Source organism: Podarcis filfolensis, assembly GCF_964270895.1.
Source record: "Podarcis filfolensis genome assembly, chromosome: 5".
Lineage (NCBI taxonomy): Eukaryota > Metazoa > Chordata > Lepidosauria > Squamata > Lacertidae > Podarcis > Podarcis filfolensis.
The window spans coordinates 43,911,881-43,935,974 of NC_139608.1; the positions used below are offsets into that span (position 1 = coordinate 43,911,881).

The following is a 24,094-nucleotide window of genomic DNA, read 5'->3' on the forward strand; positions in this document are numbered from 1 at the left end:
CGACGCAGGCACCGACGCGACTAAGCCAGCCTTTCATTGGCTGAGGAGAGCCACGCGTCCTCGGCGGGGCCGGGTTAGAAGCGGTGCCCATGTGCACGAGAAAGGAAGGCGGCGGCACTGCTGATTGGTGCTTGGCAAGCTGCAGGTAGGAGTGAGCGGTAGTCGGGAAGCGCCACGAGGAGTTAGGAGTTAGGAGTAAGAGAAAACCATAGAGGCGGCCTGGCTTCCTTTCCCGCGGAATGCAGGACACGCCGGGGAGGGAAGGACAACATGTAATAATAATAATAATAATAATAATAATAATAATAATAATGTAGCAGAAGGGGAGAAGTTTGGCAAGACGCGAGGCATGTGTGGTGCTGCGCTCTTAGGGTATTAGTGACACAGTTTCTGCATTGTTAGAAGGAAAACCTGTTGTTATATATATACGTGTTTGTGTGTGCATGCATATGCATATATATGCAGCTGTGAGAATGTCGCTCATTTTTGCGGGGTGTGAAGTGGAAGACTTCAGTAGTGAAGGTAGGCATTGGCGTGCCAACTTCAGTGGCATGAGAGAAGAGCGGATTGGACAGAGGATGGAGATGTTTGGGGCTGCGTACTCACCATATAGTTAAAGCAGACTCACACACCTTCGCTGAACTACAGTTCCCAGCAGCCTTCACAAACTGCAGCTCCCAGAAGACGTGTGTGCTTTAAGTGTACGGTGTGTGTACAAACAGTGATCCACAAGTGGTGCATAATGGGAATAGGTATCCCCTGTTGTTTGTGCTCTCATCTGGTAATTAGAGATAAACAGAGTTGTAGTTAATAGGCTTGTTCTAGACTTGATACACAGTATTTCCACAGAGCAGGGGTAGTAGAGTGAGAAGTCACTGCCAAGTTATGTTTTGAGGTGGTGAATAACAGCTGGCTGCTCCTGATGAGATTGTTGTAAATTTTTTTTTAACCATCTGTGGCCCTGTTGATTATGTAGAAATTTAGCAGTTCTGCATCATGTAACAACTGGGTTGCTTCTTCATGCACCTTATGTATTTACAGTAACTTTTTGTACAGTACTTTGTCAGTTTCTCTGCCCTTTACCTGTCACACTTTCAGTCGACAGGGGAGTTGATATCAAAAGGATTGTGTGTGTGGTAGTTGAGCAATGATTGGTTGATTCGAGGGATATTGCCTGGGTAGTGTGCATAAGGAGGAGTTAAGAGTGCCACTGTTTGTGGGTTTGTGGTGGAGGTGGAGATTATCAGAGGAGTTAGGGACACAAAATATTTACTATCTGTAGAATTCTTCAGGCCCCCCGCCTCCTAGTCTTTCAGTATTGATAGCTGACCCTTCCAACTGCTGGTGTTTGTGAATGTTAAGCAAGGCTCACATGGCACCTGAAGTAATGAGTATGTATACTCAGTTATGATTGGTTCATTGGCTACAGCCATTCTTGGCCTAGGCTAACCTTGCTACAGTAATCCACGCTCTGTTAACCTCCTAATTGGACTGTACATTACAAGGGGTTGCCCTTGAGCAGAGTCCAGAGCCTGCAGCTAGTGCAGAATGTGGCTGCCATTTGCTATCTAGAGAAGCAAGTTGGGGTCCTATTGTACCAATCCTGAAAACAGTGGACTGGCTGTCAGTGAGTTACTGGGCCAAATTCAAAGTGCTGGTACTCATGTATAAACCCCTGAATGGTTTAGAACCCAAGTATTTGAATTAACACTTTCCATAGTATTAGCCAAACTGAGTTTTGAGATCTGCAGGGGAGACCCTGCTTATGGTACCCTTGATGAGTATTGTCCAGGAAATCACTGTACAAACAGGACCTTCTCAGTGGTGGTACCCCAATTACAGGACTCAACCCAATCTCTCACTTTGTCTTCATTCAAATGGCGATTAACAGTGTTCAACTGCTCAGGAAACTAAATGGTTTGCAGTCCAACTTCTATGAAGGAACAGAAGGCTATCATTTTGACTGGGTTTCCATGCCACATAGGGGATACCTAAAGAATGGCAAGATGTCTGTGATGTAGGGAAACAACCCCCTACCCCAGAGCTTTCCAAACTGTGTGTTGCTACATGTTAATGTGTTGGCTACAGTGAGTAGGTATGTCATGCGAACGCTCCCCATGCTGCTTCCAGGGCTGGAAAGGGGTTAGTTTAACCCCCAGTTTGCTAGCAAAACTGAATTACTGTATCGCAAAATGATGTATGTCTAAAAAGTGTGAAACCAACATGAAAACTATAAAGTATACTTGGGGAGAGGGACCTGAAGAGGATGTGGCGAGGGGAATGGCAGAACTGGAAAGGGCTTAACCAGGGGGGTTATTCTGAACGTGACTTAAGATTTGGGCAGGGACTATATGCTACAAAGGGAAGGAGAGGGACCTACTAAGGAGGTTCAAGGAACAGGGACAAAGTAAGCAGTGTCTGAAAAGCAGGAATCTGAGGAGACATGTTGGAGACATGAAGTTGAGAGAAATACGAGCTAAGTGAAAAGTAGGGTTTATTTGCTTCAGCTGTGAAAACTGTTTATTATTATCTCTTTGTGTGTGTTTTAATCCAGTTACTGCTCTATAAACGATTGCCCATGATTGCCGAGTATTCCTAGAAGTCCAGCCTAAGAATATACTGTCTACCATTTCAGCCTTGCTTACATCTTCATTGACTACCTCAAAGAATTCTAAAAGGTTGGTGATGCAAAACCTTCCAGTGAGGAAAACCAGACTGATAATTTCTCTGTAAAGTGTGAGACTATCTAGCATGTGACTGGTGTGTGCAGTTGTCTTCTTATAAGTGGGGAGAAGCTGACACCTGGAGAAAGCTATAGTTTGCTGAGGTAGTACTCACAGATAAATACTGGAGTTGGTGATCCAGGATCACCATTTTCTAATCCTGTCCTTTAGACAAAATTAGAGTTCAGAATCTGAAACAACCAGAGTTTTGCCTGCAGTAGAAGGCCTTCTCTACCTTTTCTAGGGCTTATCTCCCTTAATAGTGTGTCTCTCTCAATTTCTGGTAACTAAAAGATAATCAGCACTTGTGTGTTTTTCCTTCTGATGTCTAGCCTCATTTCCCCTCCCCCCCCAGCTCTCCCACTTACAGTCCCAGCATAAATCCATTTAACTATACCAATATCCTCCTGTTTATTCCAGCCACCAGTTAGATGACAATTCTCTACTTGACAGAGACTGCTGCCCATTAACAGAAAGAGTTGAATATTTATCCAGAGGTCAAGGGCAGTTTGTGCCTATACACACTTAATTCTGTTTTGTCTTAGTCATGCCTTTGGAGATCTAATTATTCTGTAGCCACAAGGGTAAGCTATACTCTTGCTGAGCATGGAATCTTGACTTAAACTGCCAGTAAAATATTCTACACATCTTGACTGTTAATGAAATTTTATAAATCTTGGCTATCTTTTATTCTTCTCCACACTACCTATCACCCTGTTGTCAGATGTGACCTCTCAGAGAGGTTGATATTTTTCCTGTACAATATATTTTAAATCTTGCCTGTCTTGTTAAATCTCCATTCATTTCTTGCAGTAATTCTTTTTTACTATGTTCATTTAATTTTTCAATACATATACAGTGGTACCTTGGGTTAAGAACTTAATTCGTTCTGGAGGTCTGTTCTTAACCTGAAACTGTGCTTAACCTGAAGCACCACTTTAGCTAATGGGGCCTCCCTCTGCTGCTGTGCCGCCGCTGCACGATTTCTGTTCTCATCCTGAAGCAAAGTTCTTAACCTGAGGTAATATTTCTGGGTTAGCGGAGTCTGTAACCTGAAGCATATGTAACCTGAAGCGTATGTAACCTGAGGTACCACTGTATTGTGACTCTGATCCCTAAATAATTAAATTGGGGAATTCTCCAAGAAATTAAATGTTGTTTAGTATTAATTACATTTCTTCATACCTTTCCCTATGTTAAAATCCCATCCATTTTGATTTTGATATTATATATGCAGATTTTGCTGAATTCCTTAACCAGAGTCAAAAACTTTCCAAAAGAATTCAGAGGATATACAGTGGTACCTCGGGTTACATACGCTTCAGGTTACATACGCTTCAGGTTACAGACTCCGCTAACCCAGAAATAGTACCTCGGGTTAAGAACTTTGCTTCAGGATGAGAACAGAAATCGTGCTCCAGCGGCAGCAGGAGGCCCCATTAGCTAAAGTGGTGCTTCAGGTTAAGAACAGTTTCAGGTTAAGAATGGACCTCCAGAATGAATTAAGTTGTTAACCCGAGGTACCACTGTATTTGAAATGGTAACTGTAGTTGCTCCCAAGACTTCCAGATACAGTGGTACCTTGGGTTAAGTACTTAATTCGTTCTGGAGGCCCGTTCTTAACCTGAAACTGTTCTTAACCTGAAGCACCACTTTAACTAATGGGGCCTCTTGCTGCCGCCGTGCCGCCGGAGAACAATTTCTGTTCTCATCCTGAAGCAAAGTTCTTAACCCAAGGTACTATTTCTGGGTTAGCGGAGTCTGTAACCTGAAGCGTATGTAACCTGAAGCGTATGTAACCCAAGGTACCACTGTAGTTGGTAATGCCTTATACTTCATAAAGACACTGGCCAGGGGCTGTTTGCATAAGAAATTTCTCTTGGTTATGGTTAGTTCTAACCTTTCAGTGGTACTAAGGAGGGCTGCTGTTTAATATTTTAACAGAGCATGCATAGAATTTCTTTGGAATATATAGCAATTACCTTAGTAAAGATTATGCTGTAGATTCCATACATGCTCAGTGTACGATATGTGAACAACAAGGTAATAAAGTCCTCCCTCCCCTCTGTGTATTTCTGTGGCTGAAAAGTCACAGTGTGATCCAGTTCATGCCAAAGTTCATAGCATGAACAAATAAATAACTTGTTCTTGCAGAGTGGGATTTTCACAGAATTTCCCAGCCTCTTTTCTTAGTTGCATTCCTTTGAACCTAATAGTTTCATTTTTCAGGCACACCTTGAGACTCTGTATAACACACACACATGTGTATATATCACCAATTTATAGGTTTCTAATTTGTAAAACTTGTGGAGACCACCCAAGTTTTACACCAAAAACTGGTGTCAGTCACCACAATTCCACCTTGCCATCATGGCCATCACTCATGTGCCAGGCATGTGCCAGTCATTCTGCACATCTTTATCCTTCCTGGGCCTCTGTGTGTTTGTGGCAAAATAGCCATAGCTGGATAAACTCTGGTTGCCTGACACGCACCATTTAAGCGCTGTGCCCCCTCAATCTCTTCTAGGGGTTCCCTCAGTCCTCTGGAGCAGATTTGAGGAGTTCATAGGAGAGTTCTTTAGTGCAAGTGGATATGGTTGTGCTGATGGGATGCATTATTGCCCTTCCTATGGCAATAGCACCTGTTTATTTAAAAAGAAAGTGTGCAGAAGTTGCATTTCCTACCAGTGTCTTGCAGTGGTGGTGGGGCTTCCTCTATTTCACATAGGAGAATGGGGAGGACAGCTAAACCATCAGATGCATCCTTTCTCAAAACTTCATAGCTTTTAAAAGGGCAGTCGCCATTTCCAGGTGAACACATGTGCCAACCATAATCCTTGGTTTTATTTGGGTAAACCATGGAGCTCATGCAGTGACCTGCGGATTCCTTTTCTACTCTGCAGTAAAATGGCAGCCAGTGTCACCACATTTAACATTGACATCCCTCGCTGGGACCAGAACACTTTTATGGGGCGTGTGAAGCACTTTTTCAACGTCACGGACCCAAGGACGCTGCTGGTGTCGGAACATGAACTGGATTCAGCAAAGGCATTGGTGGAGACCTGCAGGTAGCCTGGGCAACTAACAATCGTTTTTAAAAAAACAAAACACATTTGGGACTCTTGCATGATCCAAGCATAGATCATATTCAGGTTTATTCACAAAACTGGTGGCACAGTGTCCATGTTACTCTAGAGTCTATTACAGAAAACGTGAATACCTGAATACATTTTCAAACCTCGATCTGATGAGAGAGGCAACACTTTAACAGAATTTCTCTATCCTGGTCCTGGTGTTGAAAAAATACCATAAAGGACATGTAGGGATTTAGACACTGTTGTTTGGTCCCAGCTCCTGCCCACCTAGCAGTTCGAAAGCACGTCAAAGTGCAAGTAGATTAATAGGTACCGCTCCAGTGGGAAGGTAAACGGCGTTTCCATGCGCTGCTCTGGTTCGCCAGAAGCAGCTTAGTCATGCTGGCCACATGACCCGGAAGCTGTCTGCGGACAAACACTGGCTCCCTCGGCCAGTAAAGTGAGATGAGCACCACAACCCCAGAGTCGTCTGCAACTAGACCTAATGTCAGGGGTACCTTTACCTTTTTAAGAATATGTGTGTGTGTGTGCTGTGCGTCTGTGCACTCTGTGAGAGTGTTTCTCCCAGATTCCCAGTGCTTAACTTTGTAGCAGAGGGAGGGTACTGCTCGAGGTATTTGGAGGCTCGAGGTATTAGAAAAATGGTGCTGGAACAGTTACTTCTTTCTCATGCCTGCAGGGCAGGCATTGTGCCTCCAGGAACCAACCAAGAGCAGCTGTTCTATGCCAAGAAGCTTTATGACTCCGCTTTCCACCCTGACTCTGGTGAGAAGATGAATTTGATAGGGAGGATGTCCTTTCAAGTCCCCGGGGGAATGGCTATCACAGGCTGCATGCTGCAGTTTTACAGGTATGAAGGGAGGAGTGTTGTTTCAGGAAGTTGCTTTTGTGAGACATGGAATACTGGGTGTTTATTCCTTTCAAGTGCTGGTGATCTCAACTGAATTTTTGTTCCTTATCGTGCCTGCGCTACTTTCTCCCATTTTTATTCCTGTTCTAGATCGGTCTTCAAGAGGTGCTACATTAACAGTGAAATGTTTTTCAGGCAATTAATCCTTAGCACTGTGCACCTGCACTTGCAGAAATTAGTAGCAGACACTAATTGTAACTAAGGCTGCAATCCTAATCCCACTTGCGTGTGAGCAGGAGCCATTGAATCAAATAAGATTTACTTCTGAGTAGACACAGGTAGGATTAAACTGTAAAGGAGACTTCCGAGTGGATTTGAACACAGGCAGAGTCTATGCATGGGCTGAGCAGACAGACAGTGCACTCACAAAGTCATATCTGTGTGCAGCCAGTGCTTTTAAAACACTAAGCCCCAAACCATGGTTTAGCTCAGCCGAACAACCAGGAGCCTGCACGTTTGCTTGTTCACTGTAAGTCCTGCTTTGGCTTGGCGTTGCATGCAACTAAAGGCCAAGTCTGATAAAGGTGAACACCTTGTGCCAGAAAAATGATAACAGTGGTGTCACTTTTGGTTATTTAAATGGATGCACAATCCTATTCTGGCTTCTGGATCTTTTCTTCTCTCACTCCCTTCCCTACAGGACAGTTCCAGCTGTAGTTTTCTGGCAGTGGGTGAATCAGTCTTTCAATGCCATTGTGAACTACACCAACCGGAATGCTGCCAGCCCCATCTCCCTCAAGTGAGTACCTGTTCAGGGTTACCTGATGGCATGAGGCAGGATTCACCTAACCAACCCCATCAACAGAAGGCCTTCCACACAGCGGTGCTTCCCGCCTCTCTCTTCCCCTGTACAATCCCTGGAATTGGCTCTGGGAAATGGACAGGAGAATCTCCAGAATAGCATGCAAGGAAGGAGGGGGATGATTCCATCTGGAGAGCAGGTGGAACAACTGGAAGTGAGCAACACTGAATTTCACTCAGTCTTTTAGCATGTCAGGCTTGTTGTCTGGCTTAAGCTAGGATTTGCTCTATCAGCTGGAATAGTTTGACTACATTGGCAGGAAGTGCCCTCTGGGGAAATCGGATGATGCAAACAAATTGCTATGCATCCATTTGTCATAGTAACCCTATCAAGTTGATAGGGTGCTTGGCACTTCTGAAACGGGCTCCAGTGAACAGAGCATGGTGGTACTTTTGGAGTGGCAGAATCAAAGACCCCATTTCTTATTGCCCCTATGTGTGATATTCATAGCTTATTCACGTGGATGGCTTAACTTCAGACTGTATGATGGTAGAAGAGGCTGGTATGGTATGGGGAAGAGGCTCTTGTTAGGCAACTTGATGCTCTGTCTACAACAATAGACTTCATGGTGGTTCTGTTTCCCCTCCCATTGGATCGCAAAGCTAGAGTTGGAAAGATTCTTGATGTCTTGTGTCTATTGGAGAGCCAACAGTGTAGGGATGGCAGGTAGTGAATAAGCCTGCCACAGTAAGACCACACTGGTGGTGTGGAGGAGTCCCTCTGTTGCACAATTCATGAACTGAAATGGACTGTCTATGGACCTAACTTGTTTACCCTTTGGATGATTCCAGGCAAATTGGAGTTGCTTATTTCACTGCTACCAGCACTGCCTTGGCAACTGCCGTAGGACTCAACCTTTACACCAAGGTACCGTAGGAAAATGCTTCGTTCTTCTAACCACAAAGGGGCAGCAAGGCTGCAGGCGGGGAGGCAATCTTCCTCCAGTGTCTTCGGAGCTGTGGAAGTGTGATTGTCTGCTTCTTATGCATCAGCCTTGGGAACTATACAAAGGGATAATTGGAAGGCACACCATCCTGGACGCAGCTTATTTTGGCTGTGAGATGTGTCCCATCCCTTCCTTCCTTCCTTCCTTCCTTCCTTCCTTCCTCCCTTCCTCCCTTCCTCCCTTCCTCCCTTCCTCCCTTCCTCCCTTCCTCCCTTGGCTTCAACTGTTGTACAGTGTTATTGTAAGCAGATGTGTATTCATTATAAGAATTTGGGAGAATTGGAATAACTCTTGGTATTAGGCATACAGGGCCTATGGTATCCATAGCATAGGCACTGTGTCCTTCCTGAAAGCACACACAGAGTTCTGAAGATCTGGTCCTCCTCCTAATTGCCCTCCTGTCTCCTTGCAGAGAGCACCATCCCTTGTGGCACGCTGGGTTCCCTTTGCAGCGGTAGCTGCTGCCAACTGCGTCAACATCCCCTTGATGAGGCAGCAGTAAGTCTCTAGGTAGAGCTCAAGTGGCCTTTTAAGGCGGGAGGGGTAAAGGGGTGAGCTGTAATGTCATGATGCTGTGCTCTGCTTGCCATCCACAGCCCAGGCCTTTGCTTCAAAGAAGGAATTCTGCTTTACCTAGCGGTAAAGGCATTTGCCTGGGAATAAGGACACCTGAGTTCTCCCCGCTCCTCCAGTATCTACCGTATTTTTCGCTCTATAAGACGCACCAGACCATAAGACACACCTAGTTTTTGGAGGAGGAAAACAAGAAAAAAAATATTCTGAATCTCAGAAGCCAGAACAGCAAGCGAGATCGCTGCGCAGTGAAAGCAGCAATCCCTCTTGCTGTTCTGGCTTCTGGGATAGCTGCGCAGCCTGCATTCGCTCCATAAGACGCACACACATTTCCCCTTATTTTTTAGGAGGGAAAAAGTGAGTCTTATAGAGCAAAAAATACAGTAATAATAACTCACTTGCTCACTCATACAGCTGCTTTCCAAAGTCACTGCTGATAGCAGAAGAGGCAGCAGGGTAAACAAACCAGAAAGGAAGCTCCATTTCCTTCCCAAAGTGTATTTACTTCTCTGGAGGTGATTGGGCCTCCATTTAAACTACTAGTCTTAAAATCCTGGGCATTAGGTATCTAAACACAGACACATTGAGTGCTGAGTCAAAAACATGATGGGTGGGACCATTTTTGTTGATGAAAACGCAAACTGATTTCATATAGTGTGTCATGGAGTATGTCCTAAGATGTGGGTGATAAGTCCTTGTTGTTCTTTCAACATCCTACTATTTTTCACCATTTGCACTACATTTCCGTGTGTGTCTGTGTCTGTGTGTGTTTGTTTATTGTGTGTGTGTTTTTAACCTTCAGACACAAGTTTATACTCATTGAAGAGCTATAAGCTTTTGCATGATAGGTGTGGTCTTACACTGTTGCTCTTCCACTGTTGAAATGGTTTCCTGTCTCCCTGGACAGTAAACTTGCATCATTCCACTTACTTCCTGTACATTTTGCTAATATTGTATAACTTCTCTTATCCTCAGCTGAACTTGCATATGTTATGACCCTACAAACCAGTTTCTTTGCAGCAGCATCCCAAGGTCCCTTGCTCCCTGCCCTGCTTTTTGTGTGTGTGTGGAAATTAATTAGATTCATGAATTCTCTATATAGGTGCAGTTTCACAAATTCAGCATTTATTAAAAAACAACAGCAAGCCCAAAACATGAGCCACAGTCCCTGGAGGAAGAAGCATGCACATATATAGAACATGTGCAGAGGTTAGGTACCCAGACACAAATGCAACATAGGTGCTGTCTAGATGCATCCTTAAAGCAAAATGCAGAAAAATGACAGCTAATTATGTGGATTTGGCTGGTTGGTTCTAACCTATTCAATGGAAAATCAGTACTACTGCCATTTTGACCTCTCTGCTCACATTTTCCCAGCCCACAATCCCGTATACTACAACACTCTGTTTTCTTTGTTCGCTTAGAAAATAAACAGTTGGAATAGTTTAAAACACAATGTCAATTAGTATTATTTACCAGTTGTTAAAATGAGAGCACAAATCAGAGTCGAATACAATTTTAATATATTGCCTAAGGACTAAGTCAGCAGGGTAATTGAGGCATCAGTGATTCAGAGACAAATGGGAAAAATCAGTTCTACTAGGCTGAATTCTCATTGCTCTTTATTTTGGATTTGATGAGGTAATCATTATACTCTGGTTACACAAAATATAAATCAAATTTTCCCCATGATTGCCTTTTTACTTTTATGTACAACCAGTGATGGTTAAAGGGAAATAACTTGGCTTGCAATGAACTTAATTGCCATGTGAATGAGATTTCAGCAGCCACCCTTAGTGACATGGGCAAAAACAGTAACTTAATTAGACACATGAAATACACAGCACAGGGCATGCAGAACTGACCTGCCCAGAATAAAGAAATGCAATGATGGACATTAAAACAAGTGGTAGGCCCCAGGTAGAATGCATACAGACGTCAAACCTTAAGATTACAGAAATACGTTAAAATTCTGATCTGCTTACTGCTGGTTATGCAGTTGTGGTGGGGTTTTTAATGGCTGTGTAGTGTGCTACAAAGAGAGGTAATCTATTCCTGCTCAAAGCCACAACCATCAGGCATCCATTTCAACACAGCTCCTTCTTGGCTCTCTGTGTCACCAGAATACTCTGATACCCCAGCTCCATTCTGCCTCTGTCTGCAAAAATGAAATGGGCTCACAGTAATGCTTGAGATGTCACCTTCTTATTGAGCCAGAAACTAGTTGCAAGATGTTTTCCGTGGCTTTTGTTGATAGATTTGTCCCTTAAACCAATAAATGTTGCAGTGATAGGCTTCACTCAAATGGAGGCAACTTTTTAAAAAAAGAACTATGAACATAGTGGATAAGCACTTTGTCCAGGCGTTTAATTTGCTGGAAGGGGTGCTAGTTGCAGTAGTACAAATGCTTCCTTTAGTTTTCCAGATGTGTTCCATCTTCCATATAAATATTCGGATGAATATTTGGAATAAATCATTTTATTACGGAAATCCCATGACTCTTTGGAGATATGTATGCAGGGTTTTTTTCTTAACGGGGACCACTAGGCGGCAGCAGTGCACCATCAAATTGGTTTCAGATGCTTTGTTGTCTTGTGAGATACACCATCTCAGCAATAGGATGCTCCTCATACTGATGAAGCACAGTAGCCTGCAAGGGATTTAAGAGTTTTTAGAGTATATTACCATGAGACCCTCCAGTGTTCTGTGAGCAGATTTTTCCTAATTCATTAGTGAAAAACGGAGCCTTGGGTTTCCAAAACGAGAGAACATATCAGCACAAAACAAGCCATGTGATTGGGAGGAAGATGGGGTGAGGGTTCAGATCATGCCCTGCAGCAGGATCAAGTAACTCCACAAACACATATTAAGTGCCACAGTTGCTTGGGAGTAGTTCTGGGGCGTGGAATATGCTGAGAGTGAGGGAGTCAAATGTGTTTCACTTTCTCTTTCTCTCACCCTCTTTTCTCTTTGCCCAGCAGGGTAGGGAAGTTGCAGAACCTACCTTGCTTTTTACAGTGGTACCTCGAGTTACAAATGCCTCAGGTTACAAACGCTTCAGGTTACAAACTCCGCTAACCTGGAAGAGTTACCTCGAGTTGAGAACTTTGCCCCAGGATGAGAACGGAAATCGTGTGTCAGCGGTACAGCGGCAGCAAGAGGCCCCATTAGTGAAAGCAGTTAAGAACAGTTTCAAGTTAAGAACAGACCTCCGGAATGAATTAAGTTTGTAACTAGAGGTACCACTGTATATAGAACCCCAAGGTCCACAAACTTAAGTGAGCTACAAATGGAGGCTTGGGGGACGTGTGTACACTCAGAACTAATGAACCAGAGTGCCTCTGGGTATGTGTGCAGCTCAAGAATTTGTTTTTGGTACCTGAGCTAAGCTCATACTCCTTTCATACACAAACATGCCCGTTACAGCTTTCTGCCTCAAGTTTTGTTTACTTCAGCAACTTAATTTAGAAGGGGTAAGTGGATTTCTTGCTGTTTGGAGCTGGGACTCACTTGCTGATCTGCTGCAAATTGACCGTAGCTGTGCCAGTTGATTCTGACTGTCCTATAACCAACTCTAATGCCTCCCCACCAGGAACAGAGGAAGGGGGTGTGTGGTGGGGGCAAATCGCCCTGGGTGCCTTCGCTGAGGGGGCTGACATTTGGCACGACTCCCAAGCCTACCCCCAGCCGTCGGGGGAAGGGGGGAGCTGTACCACTTTGCCAGTGGCATTCCTCCCTTCCTCCTTCATTTTGACAGCTGGGGGAGGCTTGGGAGTCACAGGCGAGCGGCATGCTGAATGTCTGCCATCGGCAGCTCTCTCCACCCCCAGCTGCTGGCTGCGCATGCCGTTCTGTGCACCCAAGCAGCTATCCCGCGCCTGGGAGGGCACCCTCCGCACCCCTCTGGAGTGTGCCTGCCCTGGGAAGCGCAGTCATATGCTCCGCTGCTGCTCCCCACCACCGCCCTTATGTCATTTTAAGACAATGGTGGCTTAGGGCTTTCTTGGGATTGGGAATCTGGGTCCTTTTGCTGTTCTAGGCATCCCCTCATGTTTCATTTATTTATTTTATGTATTTATTAAATTGATATACCACCCTTCAACTGAGGATCACAGGCTGGTTTACAATATAAAAACAGGAGAATATGTAAAATAATGGCAGACAAAATAATACCCCCCTATGTTTAAATTAGCCAAATTAATTGGCTTAATTAGCCAATGGCCTGGGAGAAGAGGAATGTTTTCGCCTGGTGCCTAACGATATATAATTATGTCATAATTTCATGACATAACCAGAGAGCCTCAGACAATGTTTGAGTCAGACAGAGTTGGTGTCTATTGTTTGCACATACATAAAAAAGTGAAATGTGATGTTCTGAGGATCCACATGTAGCAGAGTCTTGCTATAGTTTCTATCTCCTGTATTCTCTTTGAGCTGCTCATCAAGGCTCTCTCTTTCGGTGGTTTGCTGTGAGGATCATGAGAATGAAGGCTGAATGTCCTGACCAAAGCAGGGGTGTTTTTTGTGCAGAGGGAAGGAAGAAGCATGCTTCAGATGCTGAGCGTGGTGGTCTCAAAAGTGTGGGTGTTCTAAGGTCAGCATGGTCGGTCGCAATGTCTGAGATGGTGTGTTTGTGTTCGCATTTAGGGAACTCATAAATGGGATCACAGTGACTGATGAGAACGACAACCCTCTGGGCAAGTCCAAGGTAAGTACCATCATCTCAGGAGTTTGGAGATGTAGAGTCATCACTGCTGTGTTTGGAGGAACAAAGCATTTGGAATTTGTCTTGCTGACAGCCAAAGGAATTGAAAGACCTGGGTATGCAGGCACTTCAGGTTTTAAAATGCTGCCCTTTTTGTGTACTTGTGATCTCCCCATCCTAGGGAGGATTTGGGAGTCGGGCACAATATCAGCATTTGGGGGAGAGAGAAAAAAGGGCAACAGGGAATTGTGAAAAGATGAAAGCTACTGTTGCTATGTCCTAAAGCTGGGCTTCTGGAACCTCTGGCCCCAGGCCTAATTAGGCCTGCCAGACCTCTGCATTTTGCCTCTCAGGCCGCTGCACCCAAGCCATGCCTACCTGTTCTACACCTGTTGTCATATATGGCATCAGATGTGGGACAGCCAATGACCTGACTCAGCCAAAATTATCTGTCTGCAAAGCACTCTGCAAGACCCAACCGCTGGCTGATGGCTGGGTCTTGCCGTGCCCCTTTCAAAGTGCTCCACAAGATAGCACTTTTGCAAGGGGCTTTGCCTACATGTCAATCATGGCCAGCAAGAGGTCGAAGAGAGAACAGTCTGACCTGCCAGCCGGATCCAGATCCCCACCTCTGACTTTGAGTAGGCAGGGGGAACCTGCAGCTCTCTGGATGTTGCTGAATTCCCAACCTTCATCAGCTCCAACCAGCATGACCATTTATCAGGTATAATGGGAACTGTAGTCCAGCTACATCTGGAGGGCTACAGGTTCTCCATCCTTGCCTTAAAGATTTATTTGTGCGCATGTCCAATAAACTTTCATAGGCCATAACCTTTCATCAGGTGATATTCTTGGGGAAGTGATGGCTGCTTCAGATAAGTGGCTTTTGGCATCCCAAGAGAACCAAGCCTATCTATCTCGTGGAGTTGGGGTGGTGGTCACTGGCTTGCACTACTGCCTGCTTATGATTTTAAGGGTTCTTGCTTTAAGCTTCTAATCTGCCTTCTGACCCCGAGAGCTGGAGCCGTACTCAAAAATCGCTTTAGCAGGGAACAAGATATGTTTCAGCTTGCATTGGCACACACCGTGCATTCTTCATGACACAGATGTCTAAAGAAAGAACCCAGAATGCAGATGCTATGCAGATTCTTTGTAGGTAGCATTGGACGCTTTGCTATTCCCAGTTCTGTTACAAATAAAGCCTAAGCAGCATATTTTTGTATCTCTTGCTCTGCTGAAACACGAAGCTTGTTGACCTTCAGATAATACTTTCTAAAAGAAACATCCTTAGAGAACAGGCCCCTACTTGCAGGCTGAAATCTGGCACAGGGAAAACAATGGAGACAAGGGTAAATAGGGGGAGGACGTGCAGTGATTTCAGTTAGTTACAGCATTCGGACAGCATTCTTCAGCTGGAACTCTGGTGAGATAATGTAAGCCCAGGCAAGAGATGACCAGGGCATAGTTCAGTTTTGGCTGAGATGCCAGAGAGGAAGGGCTGTGTTTCTGCAGTGTTGTAAATCAGGGGTGGGTAATACCCCTTTGCCTAGGGCCACATTCCCCCAGGAAGATCAGTGGGGGTGGGGGTGTCATGTGCAGTTAGGGGGCAAATGTAGTCCTCCTCTCCTTGCCTCTCTTTCTGTCAACCCCTTTTTCTCTTCTTGTGCAGCGAGCTGCTGGAGCAGGGTCAGATCACTTGCTTCCATTGCTTCATCCGTATGAGCTTCTTCCTTCTCTCTGCCACCAAGGGCTGCAGTTTCCCAACCTCTCTTGTAAAAGGGAGAAGTGACATGAGCTGGCTATAGACTGAATATGAGGAACAAAAGAGAGAGACGTGCCCATCGTTATCTCCCAGTGTAACAGAACAGACAGTGCTGCTGTTGGTGTGGATCCAAAGAGAGAACAGATTGGAATGAAAGATCAGAAGTTTGGTGTTGCACATGTTGAGCTTGAGATGACGATGATGGATCCCTAAAGAAACATAAGTGACTTGGGCAGCAGTGTGGGATTTGATGAGGTCACCCAAAGGCCGTGTGTCGAGAAGAGCAGAGGGCCAAGAGCAGAGTCCTGTAGGGCACCAACAGAGAGAGGGAAAGCAGAAGATGGGCTCACCATTGTAGCAGGTGTAGGGAACCTGTGGATGTTGCTGGCCTACATCTTCCGTCATCCCTGACCATTGGTCATGCTGGCTGGGGCAGATAGGAGCTACAGTCCAACAACATCTGGAGGGCCACAGGTTCCGCCCTCCTGTCCCATGGGAACATCAAGATGCACTGGAGCATTTGTAGCTGATCCTCTTGCTGTTGGAACCATGTTTAATGTATCCCTATTTTCGGTCAGAGGGTTGTGCTCTCTCTGTAGTCCTTCATTTCCCATCCTTACGTATCCTTTCTCAAAATTTAATAGCCATGAAAGTGCCCATCTGAGTGTTGGAGACAGACTTAAACCAAGAAGTCTCCAGCCCAGGCATTTCCCCTCTTTGCCTGATGCCAGCCATTCTGAGATGATTGGTCTTCTGTGTGTGTCATCATTTGAAGAACAACATGACTCTTTCTTTCAGAGAGCTGCGATCAAAGGGATAACTCAGGTGGTGGTTTCCCGCGTCACCATGGCTGCTCCTGGCATGAGTAAGGCAAAGCCTTTGAACTATAGCTTGGCAAGTAGATTATGGGATGGGCACCAAAGATGACACATGGATTATTAATGTAAGGTAGCTTCAGCTGAGGAGGAGGAGGAGGATAGGCATGAAGTTTTACCTCCAGTAATGATCTCTCTTAAGAAGCAGACCAAACTATGGTCTGCAAGCTCCCCTCAGGAAGATTGTAGAACACTTGAGAATACCTGTACCTTGGCCCTATACTCAACTTCCCTCATGGTCCACCCCAGCTGATTTGTTCTGATCCGGCTGATTGGGGCCATATTTACTGAACAGACTGGCAAGCCCTAGAGCCTGTACTGTATTTTGTTTTACTTTCATAACACTGCATTGGTGTAGTGTACTAATTTCCCCCTATAATTTTACCAGTTCAGGGGCCAATGATTTTCATAATATGGTACTTGTTTTGATAATGATTTGGTGGGGGGGTGTATTTAAGTGAACTGCCGCAATTCACAATTGGTCCTCGAAGGTGGGTAGTGGCAAAATTGAGAACCACTGCTCTAGTGAGTAATATTGTGGGCTTTTGAAACTGTATTTCATCTGGCTCTTACTTTGGTGTTCAGAAAGCAAACTGCTCTAATGCGGAAGAGACTCATTATGCTAAGACCCCACCCCACCCCACCCCCCAATGAAGTTTCTATAATAAGGCCTGTCTACCTTGGGAAATCTGAGTAACTGCCTTCCCCATTCCCCTCATTTGTATCTTACAAGCCTAAAGCTGCAAGAGAATACTTTCTGAGCATGTGGCTGTGTGCTGTTTGCTTATTGCACTGCAGGGCTAGGCTGAGGAAGAGCTTTTAAAACTAGTTGTACATGGAAATTTATTCATCATACTTTAATAGATGGCTAAGAAGTCGCCACTGGAGGAACCTTGCCATCTTTTATCTGTTTGGGCATTCTGATGTGGCTAAGTCCTTCTGGACTCCCAGCATAAAAGCACTTCAAACCAGAAGAGGTTTGTTGCAGAGTGCTTGAAATATCTTCAGTGCCATAAGCATTTGGACGTGTATTGATTATAAACCATTTAAAGTGCTGTTAATAGGAGCACCTGCAAATGTGGTGATGAGCTGCTCAGTGAAGAAGCTATTGTCCACTGTTTGTTTGTTTTGGGGTTTTTGCATCTTGCATGCCATTAGTTCCCTTGAGCCAGGATACATGGGCATTATCAGGAAAGAAGAGTCCTCCTGGGTGGACTCTAGGGAGAGATATTTTGTGTCTGTGTGGCTTCTTAAAGTCAGGCTGCTCCGCTGCTGAAGTTTACATAGCATGCATACATGGAGTGGCGGAGAAGCGGGGGAGGGAAGGCTCTTTAATATCCCACATCTCTTCTTAGAATAAACTGATGCTCTCTTTTTCTCCAGTTTTGTTGCCCATCATAATGGAGAGACTAGAAAAATATCCTTTCATGAAGGTAAGTAGCTCTAGAAGTATACCTTAACACCATTTTCTGCCCTCTGTATGGAAAATGAGTACCATTTTCCCAATTTAAAAGGGGGATAGGACGGATCCGCAAAACTATTGGCTGATTGGCTTGCTGGCCATCTTCTCAAAGCTATATGCACAGTATCACCTTCAAAAATTATCAGACTGGTTGCAAAATAACATTATTCATGAATAACAAGCCGGATTCAGAGGAAGACACAGCGCCATTGATGAATGTTTTACTCTGAACCATATTGTAAGGAAATAAACTAAGAACATTAAGAATAATCTTTATGTAACCTTTATTGATCTTTCTGCTGCATTCAACTCTATTAATTGAAACAGACTGTGGAAGAAATTTCAGATTGCTAACCCTGACTGCAGGCTTCTGCTATTGATCCAAGAACTATACAGCAATACAGAAATGAGGATCAGAGATGGTTTAAATGACTGGTGCTTTTAAAATGTCTTGAGTGAAGCAAGTTGCATTCTGGCTTCCACTCTTTTAAATTTTTATAGTAATGATCTGTTGCCATATATAGCCAACGCAAACTCCCTCTCTCCAGTAATTAGAAATAGAAAGCTCTCAATATTGATGTATGCAGATGATTTAGTTCTCTCTCTTTCTCGATTGGGCCTCAAAAATCTCTTGGAGGTGTTCAGCACATACTATAAACAGGAAAGCCTATCTATAAATTCCTCTAAGACCAAGATGATGATTTTTGGCAAACACAGTCATAGGTATAAATGGTGCTTAGATCAGCAAACTGTAGAACAAACTTGCTCATTTATATACCAGGGTATAGTCTTTAGTGAAACCCTCTCTTGGATGTGGCATATGGAAGCAATGAAAGTCTTGGAAGGGCCAAGAGAAAATGGATCTAGTTGTAGCAGCACAGAAATAGGTTGAATAGCAGAAAAAGCTTGTTCACCATGAGATCTACCGGTCAGTGGAACAAGTTTCCACTATAATGTGGTGGAGTTGCCAACCCACTTTTACAGTGAAGTGGGGTAACCTGTGTCAGATTGATTGATGCTAGAGAACCTTTAATCAGTTCAGGATGCTAGATTGGGTCTATGGTTATCGCATTCAACCTAAACAATGTCTGATTTCCCACAAGCCTCTATCCTATAGCTTGTCTGTTTGAATTTTACATGGTTTTATCTCTTGGAACAGCTCTGTAAATTTAGCACTAGGGCAGACTGGCCACCAAAACACTGAAGCAAAACCTAGCCACTTTCTGACTTCCATAGTATGTGTTCAGCATTGTCAGATCCCAACAGAAAAGAGGGCATGGATGGGGAACATGTGGCTCTCTAGATGTTTGATGTACTATTGTCCCCATCATCTGTGACCATTGGCCATGCTTGCTGGGGCTGATAGGAGTTGGCACCCAACTTCAGCTGGAAGGCCATGGGTTCCCACCGTTGTACTAAGGTATGAAAGTTTGGTTTCTTACTTTCTTATCTGTTGCTTTCTTGGCAGAAAATCCAGGTTCTCCATGCTCCATTGCAAACGATACTTGTTGGAGGGTTGTAAGTATTATGTGTGTCATATTGCCTTCATGAGTACTAACCTAAGGCACAGACGGCAAAACTAAATGTGGTGGGTAATGGGTATGGTATAAAACAGCTCTTTAGATACCCACAAGAGACTTTACAGGTTACTTCTGTAGCACATCAGCTGTTGAGTGACCAGGTGATTTCAGATGAGGAAAAGCAGTGGGGAATAGCCAAGATGCAATAGTAGTGTTTCTGTGTGAAAAATTCTTCCACGTGTATAGCCTCTCTCTTAGCAGTTTTGAAGGTGGAATAGCAATGCTGGGTTTGCTGTCTAGAAAAAATTGAACCTTATTTCTAACAGTCTGCCTTTGCCTTGTAGCCTTGTGTTCATGGTCCCGGTTGCCTGCGCACTCTTCCCACAACGAAGGTACAAGTCTTAGTCCTCTCTCTTTTCTTACATTCTCTTTGTTGACTTCCCTATACAATTCTGGTATCTTCCTGGCTTGGGAGGGCAGCATTGCCGCATGTCTTCAACCACATGTGCCTTCAGCTGATTGATATTTGCTCATCATTTTGTGAGCAGGCATAGTATAATTTAATAATTACCTCATCTTTCCCACACAGGAATGATTCATGTTGGTGTGTAGCCAAAATTGCAATTCACTCCTGTGCCATGTTTACTCTAATATGAAATCCCACAAGTTCAATAGGACTGGCTTCCTAATTGGTGACACTGAATTTTCTTGAGAAAGAAGCCAGCAGAAGGATTCTGGACTAACTAAAGAGGTTCTCTGGCCTCTTAGCTTGGAGTGGGGGGGGGCACTATGTGTGTGGCTCTTTAATTCAGTGTGGTCCCTCTGCACATCCATACACAAGCAAAACTGTGGACTCTGTACATAACTATTTACTATATTTACTATTTACGATAACATTTACTATGGCACTGGTTCCCAGACATTTTCTAAAGAAACGCACCAACAACATTTTGTCTTTGACTGGGACTTATGTGTCAGTTCCACTCCGGATGGGTTTTGCAGACAAGCCTTGTGATGCACACACATAATTATGGATTCTACCATGTGACCTAGTTTGCAAGAGAGCGTATTAAGTGATTCACTTAATACTGATTTCAATATCTGCCTCCATTTTTCTGTTCTCACTCTTCGGGAGAACAAAGCCAAAGGCAGTTTTGCTGCCAGCTTGAAATCCATGTTGCCTAGACTCTCCTCAGTGCTCTAGAAACGTGACACAAAAAGCCTGGCAGCAAGTGCAGCTGCAGACTGGCTCTCCTAAGCAAGCCTCTGCTTCATCAAACTGTTCAGTTAAAATTTACAGCTAGCACCAGGAAAGCCGATTGTGAATGGTTTCTTTACCCATAACAGGTGAGTAGCCAGTCCTTGTCCCACCTGTTGGACTACAGTTCTCTCTTCATTCCTTTAGGGGAGACCTGGCAAGATTAAGTGACTTGCCCAGAATTATAGAAAAGTAGTGCATGGCAGGGTACAAAATCTTACTTGACTTTTTTTGCACCTAATTGGCTCCCATTCCCATGTCACTATATACTAGGCAGCCTTGAGGACCAAGTCTTTTCTTCTTTTCCTTTCCAGCTCTATTGCCCTTTCACATTTGGAGCCTGATCTCAGGCAATCGATTGTGGCCAGACATGGAGACAGTGTGCCTTATGTCTATTTTAACAAGGGATTGTGAATGAAGCCTCTATCTCGGGAGCTGCCTGGACCTGCACTCGTGCTCTGCCTTTGAGCTTCCGAGAAGTGTCTTGTTAGCCATTGTGAGAAATGGGGTGCTGGGCTAGTTGGACCTTTGGCCTGATCCAGTCTGGCTGTTATGAAGCTCTTAGCTGTACAGCACTCCTCACAGGGATAGGTGTTGTAACCTCACTATGGATTTTTCCTCCACCTTCCCGGCCATATAGTTCCTGCTCCGTTCTGATACGTTATCTGTGTTCTATGCAACTTTGGGATTTCCAACTGGGTGCCTCATTTTGTCTTTCCAAGGCAATCTCTGCTAAGCTTATCTTTGTCAAAATCTGTCTTGCTTCCTAAAGGGTACAAAACCTCCAAATAGATGTGAAATGGGGAAGTTACTGTGGGCTTCACACCGGATGACTCAAAATCAAAATATAGGTCTGTATCACTATGGTGTTGATTTGCTCATATGCCTTCAGATGGACCAATTTCCTCTCCTTAATCATTAAGATAAATCATGTAAAGGTAGGTGACTTAGGGTCAGTGTAGGAAATTATCGTTTAAGCACACCCTGCAAAAGGTGGTCAACTTGTGACCTCCATGTGTTGTTAGATTCCAGCTCCCATCAGCTGTAGCCAGCATGACCAGCTGTCAGGGATGATGGGAGTCATAGTCCACCAGCATCTGGAAGGCTATAGGCCCAAACTCAAGTCAATCAAGAGAATGGGACTAGAATAATGTTTCTGCCACCACTGCTTTTCAAGAACCACAGTGGGACATATATTTTCTATGCAGGCACAGATGGGCTACTGGGGAGAGAGGTGAATGTGAAACCTGTTTTCTTTTTTCATTTGGAAAGATGAGCCTATATGTTCTGCCTCCCCAGTATTCCTTTCCAGAAAAAAATAATATTCCACCAGCTCATGCAGTAGCAACCTAGTTCTCCCTGAGAAAGTAAACTAGGGGTGATGATTTATTTTCAGCCCAAGCACTTCGAATCATAGAATTGTAGAGTTGGAAGAGGGACCCTGAGGATCATCTTGTCCAACCCCCTGCAATGCTGGAATGCAGCTGTCTCATATGGGGATTTAACCCTACAACCTTGGTGTTATCAGGACCAAGCTCTAACCAACTGAGCTGTCCACATTCCCTTCTGGTCAACCTGCTGGGGCCCACAGGCCAGTGGTGGATGGAGCCAGAGACGAAAGTGGGCAGAGCAACAAATGTAAAGCACACCTTTTCACTATAGGCTAGGGTCTACACACACACAAACCTCCCCCCTCCAACCAGGCATGCAAGAGGCAGTGTAAGAGTTCAAGAACACATTCCAGACAGGCAAAAACACTCAAGGAAGGTGGGGAGCAGGGCAGGGGATGGCATGTGACCTGGGAAGATTCTCAAAGACCAGATAGAGATCCAGAGGGCTGCATTTGGCCCTTAGGCTTCAGGTTGTCCATCCCTTTGTCTGGCCTGTACCACTTTAGAGTGTAGGTGAGTGTTCACGTAACTGAATGCTTCTCTGTACAAAAAACACAAATACACCCACATACAGCACAGAAGAATAACATGAGTAGTGTAAGGCTAGGAAGGTCCCCAGAAGAACATTCATTATGTGTGTTCCCCCACCTGCGCTCTGAAGTAATTTCCAAACACAGGTTTGCCACTTTATTGAGAAGTGCCAGTTGCCCAGGTTGCTTAGGCTAGTATTAAGACTGACTCTAAATAGTTGACATTTCCCATGCTGATTCTTTGGCAGCACCCGGGGTTAACAGAAAAGCAGCTGTGGGGCCTACGTGCAGACACATGCTGTCCGTGCAGCTGGTTAAGGATGCAAATAGCGCATATTTTCTACCTCTCCCAAACCAGGGTGTTGCACTGTTCTGGAGACAACACACATCTGATGCTCCCACTCACTCAGGTGTAACTTGAGCAGGTCCTTTACTGAAATCTTCTGTCAGCCACATACTCACTAGGTGGCTTTAGGTGAGCCTTAGTCCTGCATCTCAGCCTTAGACCCCATCTCCAACCCATAGGTGATAATAGTAACCAATCTTGAAATTAACTGTTGTAATGATTATTGAGATAACGTGTGTGAAGTATTCTGAACACTTGAAATGTGCTCTTTAAATAGTAAATACTTTCATTATGCAAATCAAGTTCTTGCATGCAGAAATTAGAATGCTTGATGGGCGGGAAGACACTCATGCAAGGTATTCATTTAAGGTACATGTGCCAAATTATGATGAGAGTCTGTCCCTTGTTGGTAGGTATTTTAAGCAGCAATTTATTTTAAGGATCTGATTTGCCTTGCATTGAAAATGACTGTTTGAATCCAGGAGCTTACTGATTTTTATATGTGTTTTATTATTTTAATGTTAAATGTTGCCCAATTGTGTATGTATATTTGTTTATGCTGGTGCTAGCCAAAGTCTGCCATATTGGATGGCAAAGTATTGGAATATTTTTTGCTTTTTGCCATTCTTGGATTTGTTCAGGATGAACTGACATTCAGTGTTGCTTATTGAGTCAAGAAAAGCTCATGCCATTAAACCTGCCAGGGAAAGGCTTTGTTACATGTACAGGAAAGACAACAGAATAAAACACACTGGAATCTTATAAACTGTCCCTGGCTCTTCTCTTGTAAACATTTGGAGCCATGAGTCCTTTCTGCTTGTGGTATTTATTCAGCTGTGTGGCTTAGGCTTCTGTAGACCCTACAAACCCATTAAGTCCACTGTGAATCCCTCAGATGTCTTGGACTACAATTCCCATCCTCCATAGGATTAGCAAAAGCCTGATCTAAGCATTGGTGATAAGAACAAATATTCTTAAATTGCTGTTGCTTTCCTTGATACACACAGGCCAGGCATTCCATGATTTGAACTGGTGACATGCACAGAATCTTCAGTGCAATATTCTGAGTCATGCTTAATACTCTACTGCATTGGGATTTAAAAATGTTGGGGAACCCTGTGTAGATCCATAGCTGGGGCTTTCTGTAAAGCACCACTTTCCCAAGTAGTGAAATCTGCTGAGTGACAACATGAAAA

The 24,094-nt window shown here is 44.3% G+C and overlaps 1 protein-coding gene across 4 annotated transcripts; it reads left to right on the forward strand.

Moving 5' to 3' along the window:
• Positions 1–47: 47 nt before the first annotated feature.
• On the forward strand, positions 48–23,664 carry SFXN2 (sideroflexin 2). Of its 4 annotated transcripts, none has more exons than XM_083616464.1 (13): positions 48–145; positions 2,555–2,678; positions 5,627–5,791; positions 6,498–6,668; positions 7,369–7,467; positions 8,322–8,397; positions 8,889–8,974; positions 13,697–13,757; positions 16,315–16,381; positions 17,775–17,824; positions 19,322–19,371; positions 19,718–19,765; positions 20,946–23,664. In XM_083616464.1, exons 3-13 carry the CDS (start codon positions 5,631–5,633, stop codon positions 21,043–21,045), a joined length of 969 nt encoding a protein of 322 aa, XP_083472590.1. In that variant the 5' UTR covers positions 48–145; positions 2,555–2,678; positions 5,627–5,630; the 3' UTR covers positions 21,046–23,664. The 4 variants fall into 4 exon arrangements, with proteins under 4 accessions (XP_083472590.1, XP_083472593.1, XP_083472591.1 ...); XM_083616467.1 differs by having other exon boundaries at positions 6,518–6,668; XM_083616465.1 differs by having other exon boundaries at positions 142–272.
• The last annotated feature ends 430 nt before the right edge of the window (positions 23,665–24,094 follow it).